This window comes from Morone saxatilis, unplaced genomic scaffold, assembly GCF_004916995.1.
Source record: "Morone saxatilis isolate NCDOM2014 unplaced genomic scaffold, NCSU_SB_2.0 Contig17, whole genome shotgun sequence".
Classification (NCBI taxonomy): domain Eukaryota; kingdom Metazoa; phylum Chordata; class Actinopteri; family Moronidae; genus Morone; species Morone saxatilis.
This window is the reverse complement of record NW_023339729.1, coordinates 16,886,414-16,907,650: the sequence shown is the minus strand read 5'-3', so window position 1 is coordinate 16,907,650 and position 21,237 is coordinate 16,886,414. Positions and strand designations below refer to the sequence as shown.

The 21,237-nt window shown below is 37.8% G+C and overlaps 1 protein-coding gene across 2 annotated transcripts in view; it reads right to left on the bottom strand.

Annotated features, from left to right (window-relative positions):
* Positions 1-21,237, bottom strand: part of ctnna2 (catenin (cadherin-associated protein), alpha 2) — a 291,364-nt gene that overhangs the window by 249,471 nt on the left and 20,656 nt on the right. For both annotated transcript variants that reach the window (XM_035659486.1, XM_035659487.1), the window contains exon 2: positions 16,810-16,916. In XM_035659486.1, coding sequence (XP_035515379.1) covers positions 16,810-16,911 — 102 coding nt within the window. In that variant the 5' untranslated portion in view covers positions 16,912-16,916. The remainder of the gene's footprint in view (positions 1-16,809; positions 16,917-21,237) is intronic.

Sequence of the window (21,237 nt, the reverse complement as noted above, 5' to 3'; positions counted from 1 at the left end):
GGGGGGGGGGGGGTCCTCTTCATTTTTCCAAGTGGGTCAATCAGTCACCACTCTGTGAGAAGGACAGAAGCAAACTGCAAACTGTACTGCACATCTATTCGCACGCAGACTACACGTAATCAAGACAAATACACTTACAATTGCAAAGACCTATACACTACATATGCATACAAACTACTTATTTACACATATTTTCCTGAAGATGTGAATTGTGCCTGCCATATGCACCTACAACCGCACTACAGCCTTGCCTAAGAATCCTGCAGAGCTGCATATAAAACCGTATGGGAGAATTTTTACACTGAAGGCTGTGCTCACTTTGTATCACCCTATTATTTGAAATATAGTTTGAAGTTAACAAGGGCTGAAGAGTAAAGCAGTGAGGATTAGTGAGCATTAAAATTGGTACCTGAACCTGTTTCTGGGTAGCAAGGAGGAAAGGTTTTAGCAGGAAGTGTCACACTGCAGGGGTGTCAAGCTCTGACATTTTCAACCATGCAGCGTGCTCACTGGCAACAATATCCTCAAAAAAAACCTCCCGGAATAATGCTCAGTTTTAAAGCCTAGAGATGAAGGTTGAAGAGGAATGGTGCCGTACAATGATGGATAAGAAGATATACTAATGAGTAATAATATTAATAATGGTTCATTTGTCCTGCGTGAATACATTTTCAACAGAATTGTCTAATTAGCTGCATTGTTTTTATATTGTCTGATATTCAGTATTAGACTTTAGAATTTCTTCTACAATACCACAAGAATATATTGAGTATCACGTTATTTACTGTAAGTTATAGACACTTTAAATGCAACAAATAATGGCAAGAAAACATGATGGTGAGTCAGTGGAATCAAATGCGTTATCTGCAGTAATAATGCACACATTTTGCAAGGTGAACGTCTAACAACAGCATTATTTTTTTCTGCTTTGAGAGTGGAATAGACTTTCAGTCTCCCCATAATATTTCCTCATTAGTAACCCTCTTAGCCCATGTTCCTGTACTCTGTTTGATCCTCCCACTCCTTCATTACCATTCTCACCACAGATGTCTTTTTGCTATCACTGAGGTTACTTAATTCATTTTTTAGGCATGACAGGACAATTTTTGATCCATAGTTGATAGAGCTTCATAGGTGGACATGCTTTAAACCACTTGATCTTTTGTAAGGACAATTTTGCACCCATTTGAAAACCATTGCACACCTTCCACAATGCCCTATGTGAGAGCCAAACTCTGGATCCACACATTGTCTGGGGCACATTGTTCTCTCTATAGAAAATTGTAAGCATACCGTAGAAAAAAAAAAAGGTGAGAAAAAAGAAAAGAAAACCAACTTGTTTGGATGCCAAAAACTCTAAAAATACCTCTCATCTAGTGTGTGGGGGAAAAAAAGGGAATGATTAGTCCAAGGGGAACTAATCTAAGGAAAACAAAACAACAGCAGCATAAGAGAGTCTGGCCAATTAGAACATTTCAGCAACAATTCTTTCTTTTTAACTCTCAAACTTTCCTCCCGTACTTAAAATATGAAAATAAGAAATTATTGAAACTTTTGTTAAAACTGTCTATGTCTTCGGTAAAAATGTGAATGAGTCCACATTTAACTTGGGTTTCATTTTTGCTTCACATGCCTTGAGGTTTTCACACAATCTTCACAACAAATGGCAGAATATATGCCATCCAAAGTACCATTCACTTCAAAGACAAACTACATAAAAGCTTTCTCAAATCGTATTCTGAAATGGCTTCAAGTGTGAGAAAAAAAGAAATCAGTGCAGCAATCCACAGAAAACATTACTTCAAGCGGTGTGTGAGAATATATATACAATAAGGTTTGGACTTTGGGTGACACTATACAGCAGTAGTGACACAGGGCAGGTACAGGAAAGCTACAGTAGCTATACTGTAAATGCTTCTCACACAGCTTGCCAGTTACAACTCTACTGGCACTGTAGCCTTCATTCCTACTCCACAACTCCACAAGCCTTCCACAATTAGGGATCCATCCATATGTGTCCATGAACACGCCTCTGCCAAAAGAAGTTGTTAATAAGGTGAACCTTAACTTCGGTTACAGAACTCAGATGGTTTGCAACAACTTCAACCATCCTTTTTCACGCCTGTTGATTATATAGTGGTGTCCAATATATTTTTCAGCTTAACTCTAATTAATCATTTAGCTTACACAGTGCAAAGATGAAATATTTACCACCAAAGTAATGACTGGGTTCTATTCTATGCAACCAAAGTGACGCAACGTTCTGCAGACTTACTCAACAATAGACTAGAGGGAGCCGAAGCAAAAGTTTTATATTAACACTAACACTAACTCTGCCTCCAAGCAAATACAAACCTCAGCAAAGTGAGATAAAACTAAAGAGTGGAGCTCAGACCAAAGTAGACCAAAGTAGTTTAGCAGCTGAGCTTGGCATGTCAATTAGTCATATAAAAAGGCTTATTTTGTGGTAATTCTGTAGAATAATAAGACAGCGTCTGTCAAGTTGACCCTGCTTTATAGGTCACATGGGAAGAAGGTGGTTGTCTGGAGGAAAGTAACACAGAAGGAACATTTAAAAAGTACACATATAAAAGGATGGTTAGAGAAATAGATACACTTTTGGATATTCAGTCTCATTTAGAATAAATATGTGCTGATCTTGCCCCCAGCCACATACGCAGATAGTCAGAATCTCAGATTATCTGTCTGCGTCTTTCCCTTTCATCCTCACACACACACACACACAACAGAACAGGGGAGGCAAGACCCCTGCTGGCTCTCTCTTTGAAGATCCCAAAGGGTCAGTTGCATTCCACTCCTAGATCTTCTCAGCATCTTCACACTGTGTGGCATCATGTCACAGTCGTATCAGTCCATGGCACTACTACTACAAAAGAGTACGTTGTTTTACAATATCTAAAAAGGCAAAAATGTATGGGTACACCATTGGTGCGTACATGTATCCTGGTAATCTCTTACACTAAGTGGTTCACAGATAACCGGCATGCAGTACTGACCTTGGACTCTCCTCTGCTGCTTCCACAGCTCTCAGGCATGAGATAGTATTCAATAATAAATATAGAAACAGCAACTCGCTCTTTCAATCTCACATTCTCTCTCTTTCTCTCTCTCTATGAAGGTTTAAATAGTTTTTTTTTTCTCATAGGAGGAATAAGTGCTTGTGACATGGTAAACTGTATCAAGAAGTATAATTAAAAAACTACAGCCTTGAGAGCCAAGACAAAAAAAAAAAGACTGTACAAGTAGTAACAAGCGCTGTGAAATGTTTTATGATAGCTGCAATTCAATTCTATTTGGCTGTTTAAAACAACAAAATTAATCTATGTGTATCAATCTTTCTTGTATTATGTGCATCGTTGGCGTTTTACAAGCAATTAGAAACTTTTGTCAAACAGAAAACTAAGTTTTAACGTTCAATCTGTAAAGGTTGCAAAATGTGGGAGTGTGCAGGCTGTTGCTTTGTGTTGAAAGAAAGATAAAAAGAAAAATGTTTCGCAATAGTAAGTATGAGCTGTACTTTAACCTTGATGTCCCTATCACTCTGGAGAGGACATTGTGGCGTGCTGTTCAAACTTCAAGTTTTCTCATCTCTAAAACTACTGTAATCATGCCTCATACATGGATTGCCCGTACAAAGGGGTTTCACTTTGTAGCAAAATTGTATCTTAAGTAAGGGTCTTGTGATGTGACAGCAACATGCTCTTGTTCTTATAAAACATGAGTTTTATGCTTTAAGACCACAGTCGAATTTACTCAGCTGACGAGGGATAAGGATATACATACATAATTCTTTTCCAAAAGCTGGCAATAAATCTGCCATCTGTGAGATTCATGTTTTTCTTTATTTTAGTGACAATACAGTCATTACTCTGGGGTATTATACTTAGGGCACTGTTATTAGAATAATTTTAACAGTAGAGATCAGGTCTTCTTCGGCAATCATATAAATCATTAGTAGGGCTTCCCGCTAATAGTTGACTTAATTATAAGTAGCTGAGAGGAGTCTTAGTCTTTTCATTAGTCAGATAGCCGCAGAACAACAAAAACAACGTCATACTCCGTTTACAAAATACTTTCCAGAACGAAAGTATCAGGATATTGTTGCAATACAGACCTTTCCTCTTGCAACGCAGGGAGTCACTTAGCGATGCACTGTTGTATATGCTAACTATTTTAATACATAAATTAGACAAAGACAAAACCTAAACTTCTTATGAAGGATACTCACTTTTTTTAAAGCACTATTTTCAGTATAATTATTTCACTTAATTATTTTCACTTTACTAGTTTTAAAATAGAAATTGAATTTATACTACCTGTATTCATATGACATTTTGACATGTCATAGTTGGCAAATCATAGGTGTAATTCCACGTAGGTGGTTCAGTTTCAGGACCGTGGTATTCATGCTGGCTCACTGTCACACTGTCATGGCTTACTGAGAGACTTGAATACAACAGAGCCACTGTTAATGTTGTTAGTAACACCTGTCAAAATGTCTGCTGTGAGTCTTATTAATAAGCTTGTTACAAATGTCAGTTTCAATCAACTGGAAAAATATATAGCATACAGATATTTATTAATAATTACATTTTTATCTTAATTTATATTATATAAATTAGTTATTGAAAAGCTTAAAAAAGTGCCTCATTGCACCAGAGTTTTATTTTTGATTACAGACAGCAGTGGCTAATTGTACTTGTGAAAATAATGCTAAAACCAGGTGTATATTGTGTTTCGAAGGCAATCTGTCCTGAGGTGGCGCATTTCCTATGGTAGAAAAGTAGAGAGAGAGAGCGCGGACAACCAGCATCTGTGCATGGCTGCTGTTCAGAACCCTGGGGCAAGCCATATGCTGACATAGCAAGGTGTCAGAAGATACAGCCCGAAGACAGATGAAAGTGTGTTTCACAAGATCCAGCGCTGACCCCAAGGCACTGGCAGAGGTAATGAGAAGACAGAAGCTAACAGGGGGCACTCTGCATAATGAAACAGCTGTCATCTTTATCATTCTACTGTGTAAAAACATATATGAACTGTTACAATATTTAAAGTAAAACTGAGAGTACATTTTCAACATCATACACATACTCTGTCACTACACTGTTATCCTGTATATCATTAGGAAGTGGTGTTGCGTTGGTAATACCAATACACCATCTGTCCATTTAATATGACCACTAGAAAATATATACAAACTATATCATTTTAAGCCACAATATCAAATATATTTTTATATATGTCAATTTCCTTCTAGCCAATGTTAAAAAATAAGAATGACAACTGGCAAAAAAAATACGAGTCTACATCTAGGTTTCATGCCCGCAAAGTGCATTACATTAGTGTTGGCATTCAGTCATGGTTATGAGAATTTACTATGAAGCAAAAACACTATAATTATTCTCAGGGGAGCAGGTGTGTGAATCACCAGAAACATCTGAGAACAGAGATAACGTCAATATATCACGCAAGGCAGGAGGACCAACTGTGGCAACGATGAAGGAGACCAAAATGCATCACAGGTAGTACATAATAAATTATCCAAAAGATGGAAGAGAGCAGAATATAATTGTATATATGGTGCCTGCATGTTAAATCAACTTAGATTTCAGTTTACCACCAATAAATAAGAGATAATGCCAGACGAGATGTCCATTATCAGGAATTATTGGACGACATGGAGGGCATTATTCCTTATTATGGACACCTTGAAGAGCACTATCCTGCTCATACCATGATCACTTGCCAAAGAAAAACAATTAAGACGATTAATTTATATTTTCATGTGTTTTGCAATCAAGATATTTGTTTTTCATTTTTTCACAAGCCATAACTCTTTTCCCTGTTTTTTTGCCCTGGAGTTTGACTAAATATTGTTCACTACTCATTGAATAGGACGAAGCTTAGATACGACTTGGAGACAGGAAATATTTCTAGTTTCCTCCGCTCATAGAACCCTTTGGCTCAGCTACGAGCCGGAGATCTAACATTATGCTAGCAAGATTCAAGGTCAGTGACATTGCGTATGGTTGACAAACAGTAAATATAATTTGAAAGTATGTAACAAGACTAGCCAGCTATCCATTGTTCCATTCATTGTCACAACAAAAATGATAGACCATGTGTAACTTTCTGTCGGCCGCAGCCTGAAGTAACATGTTGACTAGCGAACAGGATGTGAGATGATTGCTTAAAGTATCAGTAAGTTCAGAAGTGCGGTGTAGGGGCTTGTATGTTACTGTCGTCATCCTGTGGTTTTCATAGGACAAAGCACTGAAGGACTGAGTGTTAAAATATTCAGATTTAATTTTCATTCAATTTATTTCAATTCCACATTTTAGAAAAGTGAGCAAACTGTTTCAAGGGAACTACTTTGTAGGTGTCCTACATCAGGAATCAGTGGACACTGCACCCTGTAATAATATCCTATACTGTTTAAGGGTGGATTTCTCATCATTGCAAACTTGGTTTGAAACTGAAGATTAAAAATTCAACCCTTTAACTTTGAAGGGTAACTTGGAAAATTAAACCATGCTTTGGTCTTGACAAGGTGTCACTGTTTTTCCATCTGCCCAATTCATTTCCCGGTTTCCCACTTCAAACTTAAATTAAGGATAGCTTCCTGTAACATGGCAAGTGTCCGATAAGTAGCATGCCAAGAAGCAGAGGTTTCAGACTGCCTTTGAACATCACCGCCTCTCACAGGGTTCAAAGCATCTTAGAAATACTGTCATCCAAATTCAAACAAGGGATAGCAAAGAGTGGAGGACTTCACATCTCCAAATCCAGTGAGCTTTTTTCCCTTCTTTTTCAGGGCTTAGCTTTAAAAAGTAAAGCAGATGACGCACTAGATCCACTATTTCAGTGCATCCGAGACTTGGGAAATACTTTTTATATGAAAATGGCATGTCTGCAATAAAGGTGGTTTCAGAGATACATTTTTTACTATTTTCCTAAAAAGTGAGATGCTACTGTTGTCAACAAACTGTCATCATATTCCTAAAATTATGACTACTCTCCAAACTTAGTTCATCTTCAGTAGCAGTGTCCAAAATTACCCAACTTTGGGAGCTACTGTTATTAGGTTTCAATAAAAACTCTTCGAAGTATAGCACCCCCTCTTGCTCCCAAAAAGCGTCTGTTTAAAGTCCAGGCTTCCTTCTTTTCCGCTAGCTTAATGGATTATGACAGTGATGCAGCGTGAAGCCTTAATCCCCTCGCCGCCGTCGTCTCCCCTCCCTTTATGTTAAGCCCCTTGACTAGAGCGTGTGTGTATGTGTGTCAGGTGCCAACCAATACTAAGAGCCAAACATTGGGCGTGCATGATACACAAAAACAAAAGGGGGTTAAAGCATCCACTTGCTGACAGCCAACTCTGCCCTTCAGGTGCCCTGTTAGCCCATTACTGGAATGTGATATGTCAAGTCAAATATGCCAAGGAAAAAAAAAAACTTAATCACCAAGAAAACCAAAAGAAATGAGGATGTTTCCACAACAATACTTTTCTGCTATGTCCCCCAAACGCAACTAATCAATGATTCATGTGAATATTTACAAGCAATGACACAGACAGTTCCTTACTCATGTTATGTTGTCTGTCAAATCACTGTATTCCATAATAAATCACTATTTCATTCTCGTCTGTCTTCAAAGCAAGAATTGTTCATGAAGGCCTTCATTAGCAAGCATTAGTTCGCTTTTACCCATGTGACAATGAAAGAGAACCAAAGACCTACAGTGGCTCTATAATTACTAATGAATACCATAACAGTTCCTAATTGTCAGTTATTTACATTTGAAGCTGTTTATGCAGTGTTGTGCATGTAGCACAGACAATCTTCCAGCTTTGTTAAGATACAATACATAAGAGATGACCTCTGAGATCAAACATTCATTAAGAGAAGCAAGTTGCACTGATTAGGTTGGCATGAGTACTCACCATGAATGATTCCATGTTAGAGTATCAAAAGCAACCAGGGGAATCAGAGGCCCCTAAAGGAAGAAACCATAACTAGGACATGATTTGATAGCTCTCTCTGGTCTGGGAAACCGGACAGTCAGAGCAGCAGAGAGGCTCTTCCCTGCATCACATGGAGGCAGAATGTCATGTCAACGACCAAAAATCCCAATGGTAGAAATCCCATCCAAGAGGATGGAATTAGGGCGGAGAGATCAGAGGATAAATCCACTTTGTTTTGCATAAGTGGTACTCATGTCATGTTTTGGCATGGCCACGGCAGCACATGTAGATAACGTGGCTGGTAGCTCCCTTATAACTGCTAAATATTTTGCTTTAATATGTGTTTTTTGCACTTTTATTGCTTAAAACATCACTGAATTATGTCTGATTGGGTTAGATTTTTATGGGCTAGGCCAACATTTTTCAAGTCAACTGGACCAGGAGATTTTGACTATGGCAACGGCTGCACACTCAGATGCTGAAATGTGTACTACCTATGACAGAAATAGCCTACAGTCAATTGTAAAAAGGAAGCGTGGGGTTTTGATTAAAGAACAGCAAACTTTGAGACGATCCACCCAGCCAGATCGGCCAGACCGGCCCACCCGGGAGAGTGCTGTCGCCCCAGGAGGAGAGGGAAGAGAGCTGGATAGGAGCCATGCTGGACCAGCTTCGACTTAAGGCTGCTCCTGGCTAATGTCCAGTCTGGAAGAAATGGGACTCAGGCTGGCCAAACAATGGGAAATCAGAGACTATTGACATCTATACAAAGTGTAAAGGACGAGAGGAGGCAGACTATGTGTTTACATTAATGATGCTTGGTGCTCAGTGGATGGACACCATTTCTTTTTATGTGATGATGTAGCCGTATTATCATCACTATCTTGTTGCTGCTGTTTACATTTCCCCAGATTCAAATTCAAAAGATGCACTGCAGAATTATTTCCTGGGTGAATACATGTATATAAATAACTGTGTTGGTTTATTTTATTTATTTCTATGTTATTCTGTAAATTCAATTATCTTTTTCTATATGTGGGCATGAAGGAACTGCAAACTTTCATTTCGTTTTACAACCTTGTGCTGCATAATGAAAAATCAATTCCCCTGATTCCTTCAATCCTTGATATTCTAACCCTGTAAGAACACCTTTTCTTTAGGGCTTACTAGGTATGTCAGGCATATATTTTCAAACTGATTAAATGTATGTAAAATAACAAACATAAAATGTACAAATTCTACCAAAAGTCCAACTTGTATTTGAAGATGACTAGAGATAGTGCACTTGGGCCAACAATGGAACATGCAAAATAGTATAGCAAGAGTTTTCATCCCCTTAACTAAATTCAAAACTAAAGATAAGACTTTATTATGATGCATCAATTATAATCTCCATTCTAAGAGCATTCTAATTAGCATGCACATAACAAAAACAAAAACACAAATTCATGCAAGAAAAAAAAACTTTAGCTACTGCATCTGAATGCATAATAATTAAACAACAGCCTCAAAGCACAAAGACCTTTGACAGTCATTATACTACAAATTCATCTTGAATAAAATATTTCTACAATTTTAAGGCAGAAAAAAAGTTTTTAGTGATTATGGCAGAAAATGACTTGCAAGACTGGCTTCCAGAACAGGAAAATGTATTCTTGTTTTGAACCCTTTGGCATTAAATGCAGGGCCAATAGTAGATACATTTATGGTAGATCACTGATGGAGGAAGTGCTCCTTTACATCAGTATCAACACAAAAATGTAAAAATACTCACCTGCAAGTAAAAGTCCTGCATTTAAAATCCTATGTAAGTAAAAGTAAAGAAGCATTATCATCAAAATGTACTTAAAGTGTCAAACTCATTCTGCAGAGTAAAACATTTTTCTCTAAAATGTAGTGTGGTTAAACTACAAAGTATCATAAAATGGAAATACTATAGTCAAGTACAAGTATGGCAAAACTTTATGTAGAATGCTTAAGTAAATGTACTTTCCACCAGTGTGGCAGATAAGTTTAATGTTGAATGTATCTGTTAAAATGTATTCATGTTCTTTCCAGTTGTTCCTCAAAAGGGAAGTCCAATAAGCACAAGCAACCAATAAGGCAAAGCAAGCACAGATAAACATCTATTTATTTCACAAGTTAAAACAAAATGTAGTGGGTGAGCAAGAAACAAAGCAATGAGAAGATTAAAATAGATTGAATGTGTCTGTGAGTTCTTTTGTTTTATTGTATTGTATAATTAGTAGTATTTATATTTCATACGAGACTCTTTGCTTTGGCAACATGTGTGATTTAAATCGCCATGCCAATAAAGCCAGTTGAGAGAGAGGCAGAGCATACGAAAAACTGTCCTTTCTCTGATGAAATAGTGTTTGTAGAGATGCAAGCTTTGTTGAAGCCTCCATACACCTCTCACCCTGAACATGTGGGCTGGAGAGTTTTTGCCTCATTAGTAGCTCCTGTGGTGAAACGATTGCAGGAGACACATTACATGATGTGGGAATTGCAAGTACACTTATATTTACCAGATCTCATATCTACTGTATCAGCAGGACAAGCACCAAGACATGGAATAGCAAGGCTCCCATTCTAATTATTTTTGTATTTATATGCTCAATGTCAAACCATAATACACTGACGTTAAGTCAACATTAGCCTGTACAGCAGCCACAATAAGCCTTATTACACTTTTCAAGTTCAAACATTTATGTTTGCCATGTGCAACACATGCAAAGATGTGGTGTTTTTAAATAATGTCAATGACTAGCATGATACAATTTATTTATCTACTTATTTGGCTTACTGATTGTGTCTACTAAAATCTATAACTACATTTTAATGCAGTCTGTTTGGATACATCCATGTGTAAGTATGGCAAAACTTTTAAATAAGTGACAACATGTCTTCAATGCCTTCAATGTTGTCATAATTAAAACAAACACTGTTAAGCAATTACTAACTTTATTTCAGATTCCTTGTACTGTACTCTATACAAGGACGTATAATGACATGACTCTAGTTTCTTAAAGGATATGTTTCATACAAATAAAAGAATATTTAAATAAAAAAGTAACACATTTCCTTAACTGATAATGAGATGTTACTTTTAACTTTGAAGACCATGCATATACATTAATAAATGCCTTAACTGAGTCAGCAGCTGACCCCAAGAATCCCAACAACTGTGTCCTATGAGGTTAAACATCTTTCCTAAGTTCTGTCATCATTTTCTGTACATCAAAGCTTTCCACTTCTTACAGCCATATATACTATTCGGTCCAGCTGGTTTCTTTTTTTGGCTCCCACACCTCTATACCAACATACATAAAGTCTAGACCGTAGTAAATGAAAATAGCCCAACTTCTAGTACCACTTTTTTCCTACCTGCCTCTCAAGGCTACCTACCTATAATCTATAAAATATTGCTATCGCCTGCAGTATAAAAATGTTTACTATATCAGGGGCATGCTGCCTTCATACACAGTGATAAAGTAAGCCCCTCGGTATTATTAGCCATGGACTTGCCCAGTACTCTAGCAGGGGTGAGAGAAGTTTGGTCATGATAAATGAGCTTGCTTTCTCAAGCAATGTCAGGGTGAGCCTGTTTGTCTATCCTCCTGAGGCAACCTTTTATTCCATCCAAAAACACTGAATCATCCAAATTGACAGGAAAAACAATCACAGTGTCTTGTTCATATCCGAAAATGCGTCACACTTCCAAGGCAATCGCAGAAAAGATGAACTACCATAGTTGGCTTTTGTGTTCATTCCCATAGGTGTGTAGTGAATGCATTTTGCTGCAATATCATCTTTGTTGCAGCATTTTACTGTTACTGTACAGATGAGAAGATGATGAATCATCTTCTGTGATATCCATTAATTCAGAAAGTTAACAGTCGGATGAAGGGAGTAAATAAAGTTACAGATAATATATTAAAAAGAAGTTACTGTATAAGATGAATACCTCAAAATGTCAGTGTGAAATGTAATCTGCTAGTAAAACTCCCCTAGATCATAACACTGGAAAGACCAGGTGATTCTTATTCATAGACGGGTCTGACAAAAGACCTGCATCTGAACTGCATCTCTCGGCCAAATCAGTAAGCATTGGGTATGGAATTTACACACTCACTGTTGCAAAAAATACATAAAAGTTGATTTTAAGAAAAAGAAATTAAGATGTCAAGAGGAAGACATAAAATAGGTTTGGCTGTAAGACATAATTTGCTGCAAGGGCTGTCAGGCATTGCTATAGAAAGGAATTAATAACGATCACTATGTGTTAACAGAGGCTCATCTGCCTTTTGTCCTGCGAACATTAAGCAATTACCTACTTGTCACCTTGACGACCACTCATGAGAATAACCACAGGAAGTGGCTGACTACAAACCCCACACAACTCAAGTCTGAAAGGAAACCAACTGGGTTGGATTTTAAATAACACCTGCAAAATGTCCGCTCAAGCCTGCCTTAAATTATCAGGGTTTATTGTTTAGATATATTTGATGCCAGTGCTATTCAAACCTGAGTGATGATGCCAATTGAAAGATGTATGTCTGAGTTTTCTTCCAAGCAAACAGTAATGGTGGTTCAGTGAAGGTTTTTATGTAATTCAATTAAAGCTGATAAGCCCGGAACCCATAAAATTATACAGGCAGCGATAAGGAGACGGATGGTGATGTTTGATGGCCGACAATAACTCAAACTTAGAAATCTTATAAAATGAATCAGGACTAAGATACATTCTCAACTTCCCTGCCATTTCAAGGTGTGCTTTTATTTTATATGCTTTCATATTTTTGTTCTCTCCTGACTGGATTTTTGCTGATTTGCCTGAAACTAAACTTGACACAAAATGAGATGTTTCAGGAAAAATCAAGTAATCAAAAGAAAAATCATGCAAGAAAGTAAAGTAATTCCGGTCTCAAAGATGATCAGCATTTAAGAAAATTCCCATACCATTTAAACAAATAAAAAAAAGATTTGGCTTAAAATTTTCCAAAATGTTTTTGAACCAATCCTTTTATATGGAAGTGACGTTTGGGGCCCATTAATTAAACAAGAACACTGGCACGCAAACCCAATTGAAAAATGAGAGAGTCCATAGAAATGTTACACGTCTGTTCTAACCAGTTAGAAAATATGCAGCACCACATGCTGTCACGTACTGTGCTGTCTTTGTAGATGCAACAAGTGATGCATGCTTGCACAGATTCTATTTGATAGATAGATTTCTATGGTTATGTTGGCTCATTTGACATTGATATGAACGTGCCCTTACCCGGATCACTATTAACATGACTTGACAATATCAAAAAGGATTGCAACTCAACTTGGATTTTAACCTGTTCTGATCACCCGTCCATTCCAATGGACAAAACTTTAGATGTCTACATTTATGATTCATGTCATCTGACTTCAACTAAATGCACAAACTTATTTGACTGGATGTCTAAGCCAATACCAGTGTTCCACATCATCTCCAGTGGACTGCAGTAGAGCCACACCCCCTTTTTCAGCAAGCATGGTGACTGAGTGGCGGTGGAGCATGAGGCACATTTTAATCGACTAATCATGTTATACATATGCAAGTACATAATTTGTGTTTAGACTGTGTTTAAAGTAAACATGAGATGTAATATTACTTATACATGTCAAAATACCATATGAAAGATTTATGGCCTTTACCCTGGATTCTTCCAAAAAAAATCCATCCATGAACAGGGGGTCTGGATGTCACTGGAAGGGAAACAGGGACATAAATAGGGAAACTAACTGATTTATTCTAACTGTTCTCATTTGATTTTATAATGGTACAATCAGCTTATAATGCCTCCTACTGATTATGTACACAGAATAGTCAACTCAGGAGACTGTTTTCTGGAGTTAATTAATTTTATTTTTTATTTTTATTTTATTAAAAGAAATATATGCAATGTGTGTTTAAAAGTACCACTTTATTCACTGGTATTAATAAACCACTCAAGGAAAATGAATAAACTCGATTAAGACTTTTCATTGTTGTTTTTACAATAGGTGGTTTCTCATGTACAGATTCTTTGTCCAGAAAAAAAACAACATAATTACTCATTTTAATAATTTATTTTTATTGTATAGAATTTATGAGGGCATTGGGAGCAGAAATCCACCATTACAATATTTTTGTGTCTGGAACATAACTGGGTTCTGAAGGGGTTAACACAAATTATCTGTGATTTTACTTGGAGCCCTATGACTCAAAATACATATGACCCTCTCCAAACCAAAAGTGGAGGATTCTTTACTGATGCCAGCAGATATTCTCTATAAAGAGTTATGTGTTACTTTGGAATGATATCTTGCTAAGCCATTTTTATTTCACTGGAATAGGATAAATTCCTGCTCATGTTTGCACTGCCAGACGTTTTGTTGTTGAGTTCAGCACTTTCATTTTTGATTTTTGAAAACAGCATGAATTTAATTTCATGTGTAACTGCACAACAGCTTATTCTATTATGTTGTTTGCCAAAGTGTCTCAAGGCTGTCCATGTATTACTATGGAATAAGGTGTAAAAAGTAATAAAGACAAATTTTATGAAGCATTCATGTTCCAGACATCATCGTAATCTTTTTGTTCCCAGTAAGCTCAAATAAAAAGTTGAAAAATAAGAAATAAAAGGCCTGTGTATTGTTGCTGTAAAAAGTAAAGCTGGCAAAAAGTCTACAATCAATACTTAAACATTCTCTAGGGGACTAAAGAGTAAACAGACTGGGTTCCGAGTCAGGCTGTGAGTAAATCCAGCCTTTCCACATCTAATATCCACCATTGTCAGTGGGTCAGCCACTGCCTGCAATGAAGCAGCTTTATTAAGCCATCCTGGAGAAATTGGATAGTTGCCACGGATGTCTTTCTGGAATAAATAGGTGCAGTCCCACCTGGAGTCTGTGTTTATTTTGCTACTACTGTAAATAACTACTTGATTTTAAAGTGGGATTCCTGGAGAGAAAAAAAACGATGGTGTTCTGTTATTTTTTTACAGTTTTTTCCACTTGCATCACAATGTGTTAAAAGCAGTCAGGTCACTGAGGGAGAACTGTTTTCTCAGCAACTTCTTTAGTTATGAGTAGCAGGAAACTGTAGCATTAGGGACAGGTGAGGTTTTGGTTTTGCCAGCAGCAGCACTCAGCATACATTACATTCTTCACATCTGGCCCAGAATAGTTGGGTGAGTCAATAAAAAGTTAATCTCATGAACCTTACTCATTGACCCTCAAACAGTGGCACATTCACAATGGCACTGCTATGTTCAAGAGTCGCAGTCAGCCATGACGGTGTGACAGTCGGCATGCATGCACAATACCAATACAGTGAAACTGAAGCAGCTGGATGGACCTCATCCATTATAACACCTGTGATTTCCCTACTGAGAGATTCTCATCAATACGTCTTCGGTGAAAAAGGCCTATGAAGTCAGGTTTGGTTTAGGTTGAAATTTGAAATCTGTGCAGGGCTCGCCCATGAATGGACGGCAACATACCCCTGGCTTGACAAAGAATGAATGAATACAAGAGAACACAAGGGAAAATGCAATGAGCACCACAGGGTATTTTCTGTCTGCAGACTGACGAAAAGAAACATCCTCCAGCAAAAAGCCGGCAAAGAGACTCTGACATCAACCTAACGGAATGAAATGGAATTGGGGAACAATAGGCATTCTCAAGAAATCTAGAAATTGAGGTCATACACAATGCAACTAAAACACATACTGTGATGCAGGAGCAGCAAAAGCTCTTACAGCTACAACAAAAGCTGATGTATGGAAAGAGATCACAGAGATCAATGGCATCACAACATTGCAGAGACTATGCATTAGATTAAAAAAAAAGGGGTTTGATTAAAAATTTACAATATAAAGCACACTGCAGCCATCCAAAGAACATCGCACCATTGAGGGAGGATGCTGGTACACCGAGTGATCACATCAGTGCCGTCACGATGTGCCAGTCTCTGGTATTACTCCAGATGGGGACAGTGACATGCCCAGCAGTCAAAATCTTTGCCAGCCAAGTTTCTTAAAGGGAACAGGGTTTTATCTAATTCCCAAAGCAGAGGAAAGATTTTTATATGTTCTGAATGTATTTTTTCCACCTTCTTTCTTCATGTCAGCACAGTATGGAAATGAACTTAGGTGAACCAATTTGAAAACCAAAGCTTGGTTTGGAAGATACTAGTGTGCATGCTACTTTGTAAACCCTAAAATACTTGACCCTAATCCTTTCAAACATTTGACACATGCTCTGAGCCAGGTGAAAATTCCGTCAGATGCCTAAATCTGCAGAAGCTACGGATAGATTTTACTTACAACATACTTGAACCAGGATTCGGTAAGATTCAGGCCAGATTTGATGAACAAATTCTAAATCTGAATCTAAACGATATCCAACCCTCATCACAGACTCTGTCACAGTAAGCCAGGGTGACCAAAGTCATGTTCCAGCCACCTGTTCAGCTTGGAAGCCAAACAAAGTCAGTGGCGATAGGCCAAAATGCTTGGCAGCAACCCAAATCAGTTTAACATATTTGTAACAAGTGATCCAGCAATGGTGCACCCAGAAACTAATCCATTCTTACTCACATACTGAGCTATAACAAGAGTCTTGGGTCTATTAGTTCATCACCATTAATAGCATTAGACTTACAAACATTACTGATTGTAATTTAGTTCTTGTCTTGACATCAACCAATTTAAGAGGGACAGTAGACTCCAGTTATCTTTTAAAACTTTTAAACCATTTGGCTACTCTTTTGGTACATTTGCATCACACTTAGAGTTAATTGGAGATACCTGTGTGACAAGGGGCTCCAGAAGCCTTTCCACAGTCAGGGTACGAATTTCAAGACTCTTGGGGTCCCATTTCAACAGGATGGGGGACGTGGCGGTCGTCATGGTCTCTGTTGGAAACAAAAACAAATCAATGGTTAGGAGAATGTTTTGCCCTGAAAAAGCTTTTCACATTGCACATTACATTTGCCCAAGAGGACAGGGTGGCTGAAAGTGTAAGAAAGGCTGTTTTTGAATATAGGTGTGCAGGTATAAAGGCTGACAGGTTGATAAGGCAGCACATAGACAACAGGTGGTTTCAGAGCGGCTTGTGTTTTTAATGATGGCGGAAGCACTGTGTCTTCCAAAGGTGGTAGTTGTGTCCCACCGATGTTCTGTGCAGTCTTGCTAACCCAATGCAAGCACATAGTATGTTTTCGGCGACGCATTGATAAAAGTTTGCCAGCAGCCAACCAGGTTAGCTCTCAGAGTCTGTTTCAGAGGATGTTCCCTCTGAAACAGACTCAACCACATTACACTTTATGTACACTATGTCTTCCATATGTCAACTATAAGCAAAGCAGAGGTTGCTTTGGACTTTCTTGTTGTCCGTCATTTTGACAGACAAGGTCATAAAAATTCCGTCATAAATGTATTACTACCCGTCATATATTTTCATAATGATAATGAGTCATTGCCTATTAAATAGCATTTTATAAAATAAAATTATGTGAGATCAAAGACAAGAATACTAATTAAAAAATATGTCACCAACTGGACAGGGTGTCTACTAAAGGTGGTCTACATGTGGGTACTGACAGTGTTGCATGAGAATTTATATTATGATGACAGATCACCCTCAGTGTAAATCTGTCAAAATGATGGATGGCCTTCATATTTTGGCTTCACTGTTGAAAAAAAAAAATGTCAGTAACGGAAATTATCATGGTTACTATTAGGCACAAAGAAGTACACACCACAAAACTCACGTACCAGTTGCAGCATGCTGTATTGTAGCTTATGATATGGAGTTTTTAGATATTTCCTTGTTATAAAGCATTTTTTATTTCAAGGTTGACAAAGCGTCAGTTTTTGTTTATTTCTTCCCACTGACCACATAACTTGTCATGGATTACTCCCTATATAACAACATCTTTAACCAATCAAATGCAAGTGCTCGCAGACACCATATTTCATCATGAGGATTGTGCCAATACTCAACAGACACCTCAGCAATTCCACAAAACACATTAAAGCCCTGACAAAAACTACTGGCCCCAAAACAAGGTTTTTGTAGATTTCTGGTAAGTGTTGACAGAAGCAGCAAACCTTGGCTCTGCACATCAAATAAACCAAGCACTGTTAACAATTCCAACACACCATAAATGGCTAGTCACATCTTTCTGTAATTAACTTTGTTAATTAACTCCACCATTACAATATCTCTCCCCAAAGCTGGAACTTAACTAAAGCTACACTAAATTCAGGGACACTTGTAAGGTTTATCTTCATTTGTATAGCTAGTTGTCATTCAGTGGAGGTTTGGTATAGACCCGACTACCTTCTTCAGAGCGATCTCTCTGTATTGTAAAAAAAACACCAAAAACAGAAGTCACATAAGTGAAAAGATACACTACTATTTTTTTAAAAACCCTTAAGCTTGGTGGGGTTATGTTAGGTGAATGTGAGGACTGAACAGCTGGCATGGGGGTAGCGGTCTGTTTTACTGAGGGGATGTGTTTCTACAGTAAGCAATTTTAGAATGGGCCAGCTGGGACTGGCCCAGTCTACTGCCAATGTCGATGAGGCAGAAGGGAATAAAGACTGTGAATAAGAATGACAGATCTGGGCCAGAGGCCCCTAATACTACACACAGTGGGTTAAGATGGATGAACAGTAGGAAATATGGCAACCTGGCACTATTGATGAAACCACAACCCAGACATTATAGTTCTCTCAAAAGAGCATGGACCTTTAGATTCCAAAAACTTTCAGGCCTTTGCTTGTGCTGATGTCATTACATTTTTATCCCCCACAAGGAAATCTGGGCAGGAACAATGAATCAAGCTTTGTGCCGCTGTCAACTCATCAATCTATCAGGCACAGTAGTTTGACAGAACCGGAGGGAATGATGCATGCAATTTCTCTGTTCTGACATTTTTCAAAATTACACATACTACAATGGTTTGAGATGTAGGAGGAGAGTAGTGTTCAAGCCACTGTTATAGTCTTAATTTACTTCAGGCAGCAATGGAACTAGAAAATATTCACACATTGCAAAATGTGAATTGACAAGCTTACATTGTGCTACAACTGCTGCAATGAATGGGTAGTAAAACATACATTTTGTAGCTAGTTATCTTTATTTACAATAGTTGGTGAAAACAAAACATTTTGAGCTTTTGACTGATAAATGCAGTCTGCCAGTGTGTATATCATTTATGTTCAGCGTCCTAGAGAAGGAAACCACACTTTTTGTCATCTTAGAATATATTGTTGCTATTTGTTGAGTCTTCCTCTATGGTATGGTAATAGTCTAGCAGTTTCAGTAGTCTAATTAAGTAGTAGTTGTAAATAAATTGGAAACAAAGTATGCACATTGGCAGCCTCTCTTATTGAAGAGTTCCCTTGTGATATTGAAGGTTTCCCGACAGATCATGGTACAAATGCTTTGGGCAGAGGAACATGCCCCTGCGGAGAAAACAGCAGCACTGTGAAAGATATCAGAGTGCCTGCTGTAATGCGATGAACAGAGTTCACTGGTGTATGACAGTGTAACTTCTCAAACACCAGGGTTGAAACTATTCTTGACACATTATGTAACCAAAACAATAACTGAAAGCAGTTTGACAAGATATTGGTAATGGGTGCTTAATCATAGTAGATGTGCCAGTTCTTTTCTTCTTTTTATTGATTAAAAACTTGATGTAATTGTGAAAAGAACTGAACATTAAATTTAGAGCTTTAATTATTCGATTAATCAGTTGATCGCCAGGAAATGAATCTGATAATTTGATAATCAATTAATCGTTTAAGTCATTTTTAAGTAAAAATATCTCAGGGTTTTAGGTTTAGATGCAAGTATAATACATTTCCTGCTGACGATGACGCTGTATAATGACGGTCTAACACATCTGAGAGTCTGGATATCACCTATGTAGAAAAGTAAAGGAGACATGACCCATTCAAATATAAATGCTATCATCTTTACAATAGAGGCTCAACTGAAAGACCGAAAGCAAAGCATGCCAATCGCAGTGCACAATGCTATTATATCACTGCCAGTGACAGTGAATGGTGACTCATGTGGTATAGTTCATTGTTGATGAATGTCTCTGTAAATGGCATGACCCTGTCAATGACTGCTCTTCACACCTGCATTATATAATTGTAAAAATGTGAGAAATGTGCCACTCTACATAAGTCATATTCAGTGCTTTTGTAATGTAGAATAAAAGTAAGTCTTCAAATCTGCGATGTTTCTGATGATGGATAAGAGGATACGCAGGGAAGCAAAATACAATTCTAGCATCTCACGAAGCTAGAACAGAAACAGCTGATCAGGGTCATCTGTCAAAGAGACTGACATCTAACATCATTCAGCACATTCAGCTGCACTAACAACAAATGTGATCTTACAGAATGATATCTGGGGATACATTTCTGAGACCAATTTAAAAAGCTTCTCTCCCATGTGTTATTGTCGCAGTACCTCCACCTTGGTCTGGGTAAAATCATGTAAACAACACACCGACTGGTCCCAACCGAGGCAGTACGCTTTTTTTGGCTGCTATGTAATGTTTAGCTGCATGTCATCGCTACCTGTTAAGAACTTTAGTTAGAAAATAAGACAAATGCAACGTTAAGCTTGGCTCTGACTGGTCGTGAGTGAATTCTGATTGGAGTTCCCTCACCAGTGTTACATTCCAAAACCTGTTCTTTTGTTATGTCCATTACGAGTGAACAGTGGTTATTCTGATTACTCCTTTATTAGCCTCCACACTAGCCTTTCTCCCAGCCTGACAGTTGGAAAAAACACAGCTAAACCTCATAACATTAATGAATTCACTGGTGGAGATAACAGGGACTTTAAGCAGTGATTAATGTCCCTTATGTTTCCACACGTAGCAGTTTCCTGTAGTTCCTACAAAAACAAGGTCTCCAGATTATCTTGAGCAACCATATCATGCCTCTTTGAGGACCACAAGCCGAGTGCCATCTAGTTCCATTATGTTTGAGAAAAGGCAGATTTCTCTACAGCCAATACCTCAAGAACTCACCAAAACAATCTAAATGGATAAACAGCACGACAGGTAAGAGTAAAAATCAGTATTTTGGATTTTTTGGGGGGGATGAACTGTGCCTTTAGGGCAGGGCTCCAGAGTTCGCATATACAACCAAAATATTTAAGAGTGCGACTAATAATTGTTCTAGGTCGCACTGGTGCACCTG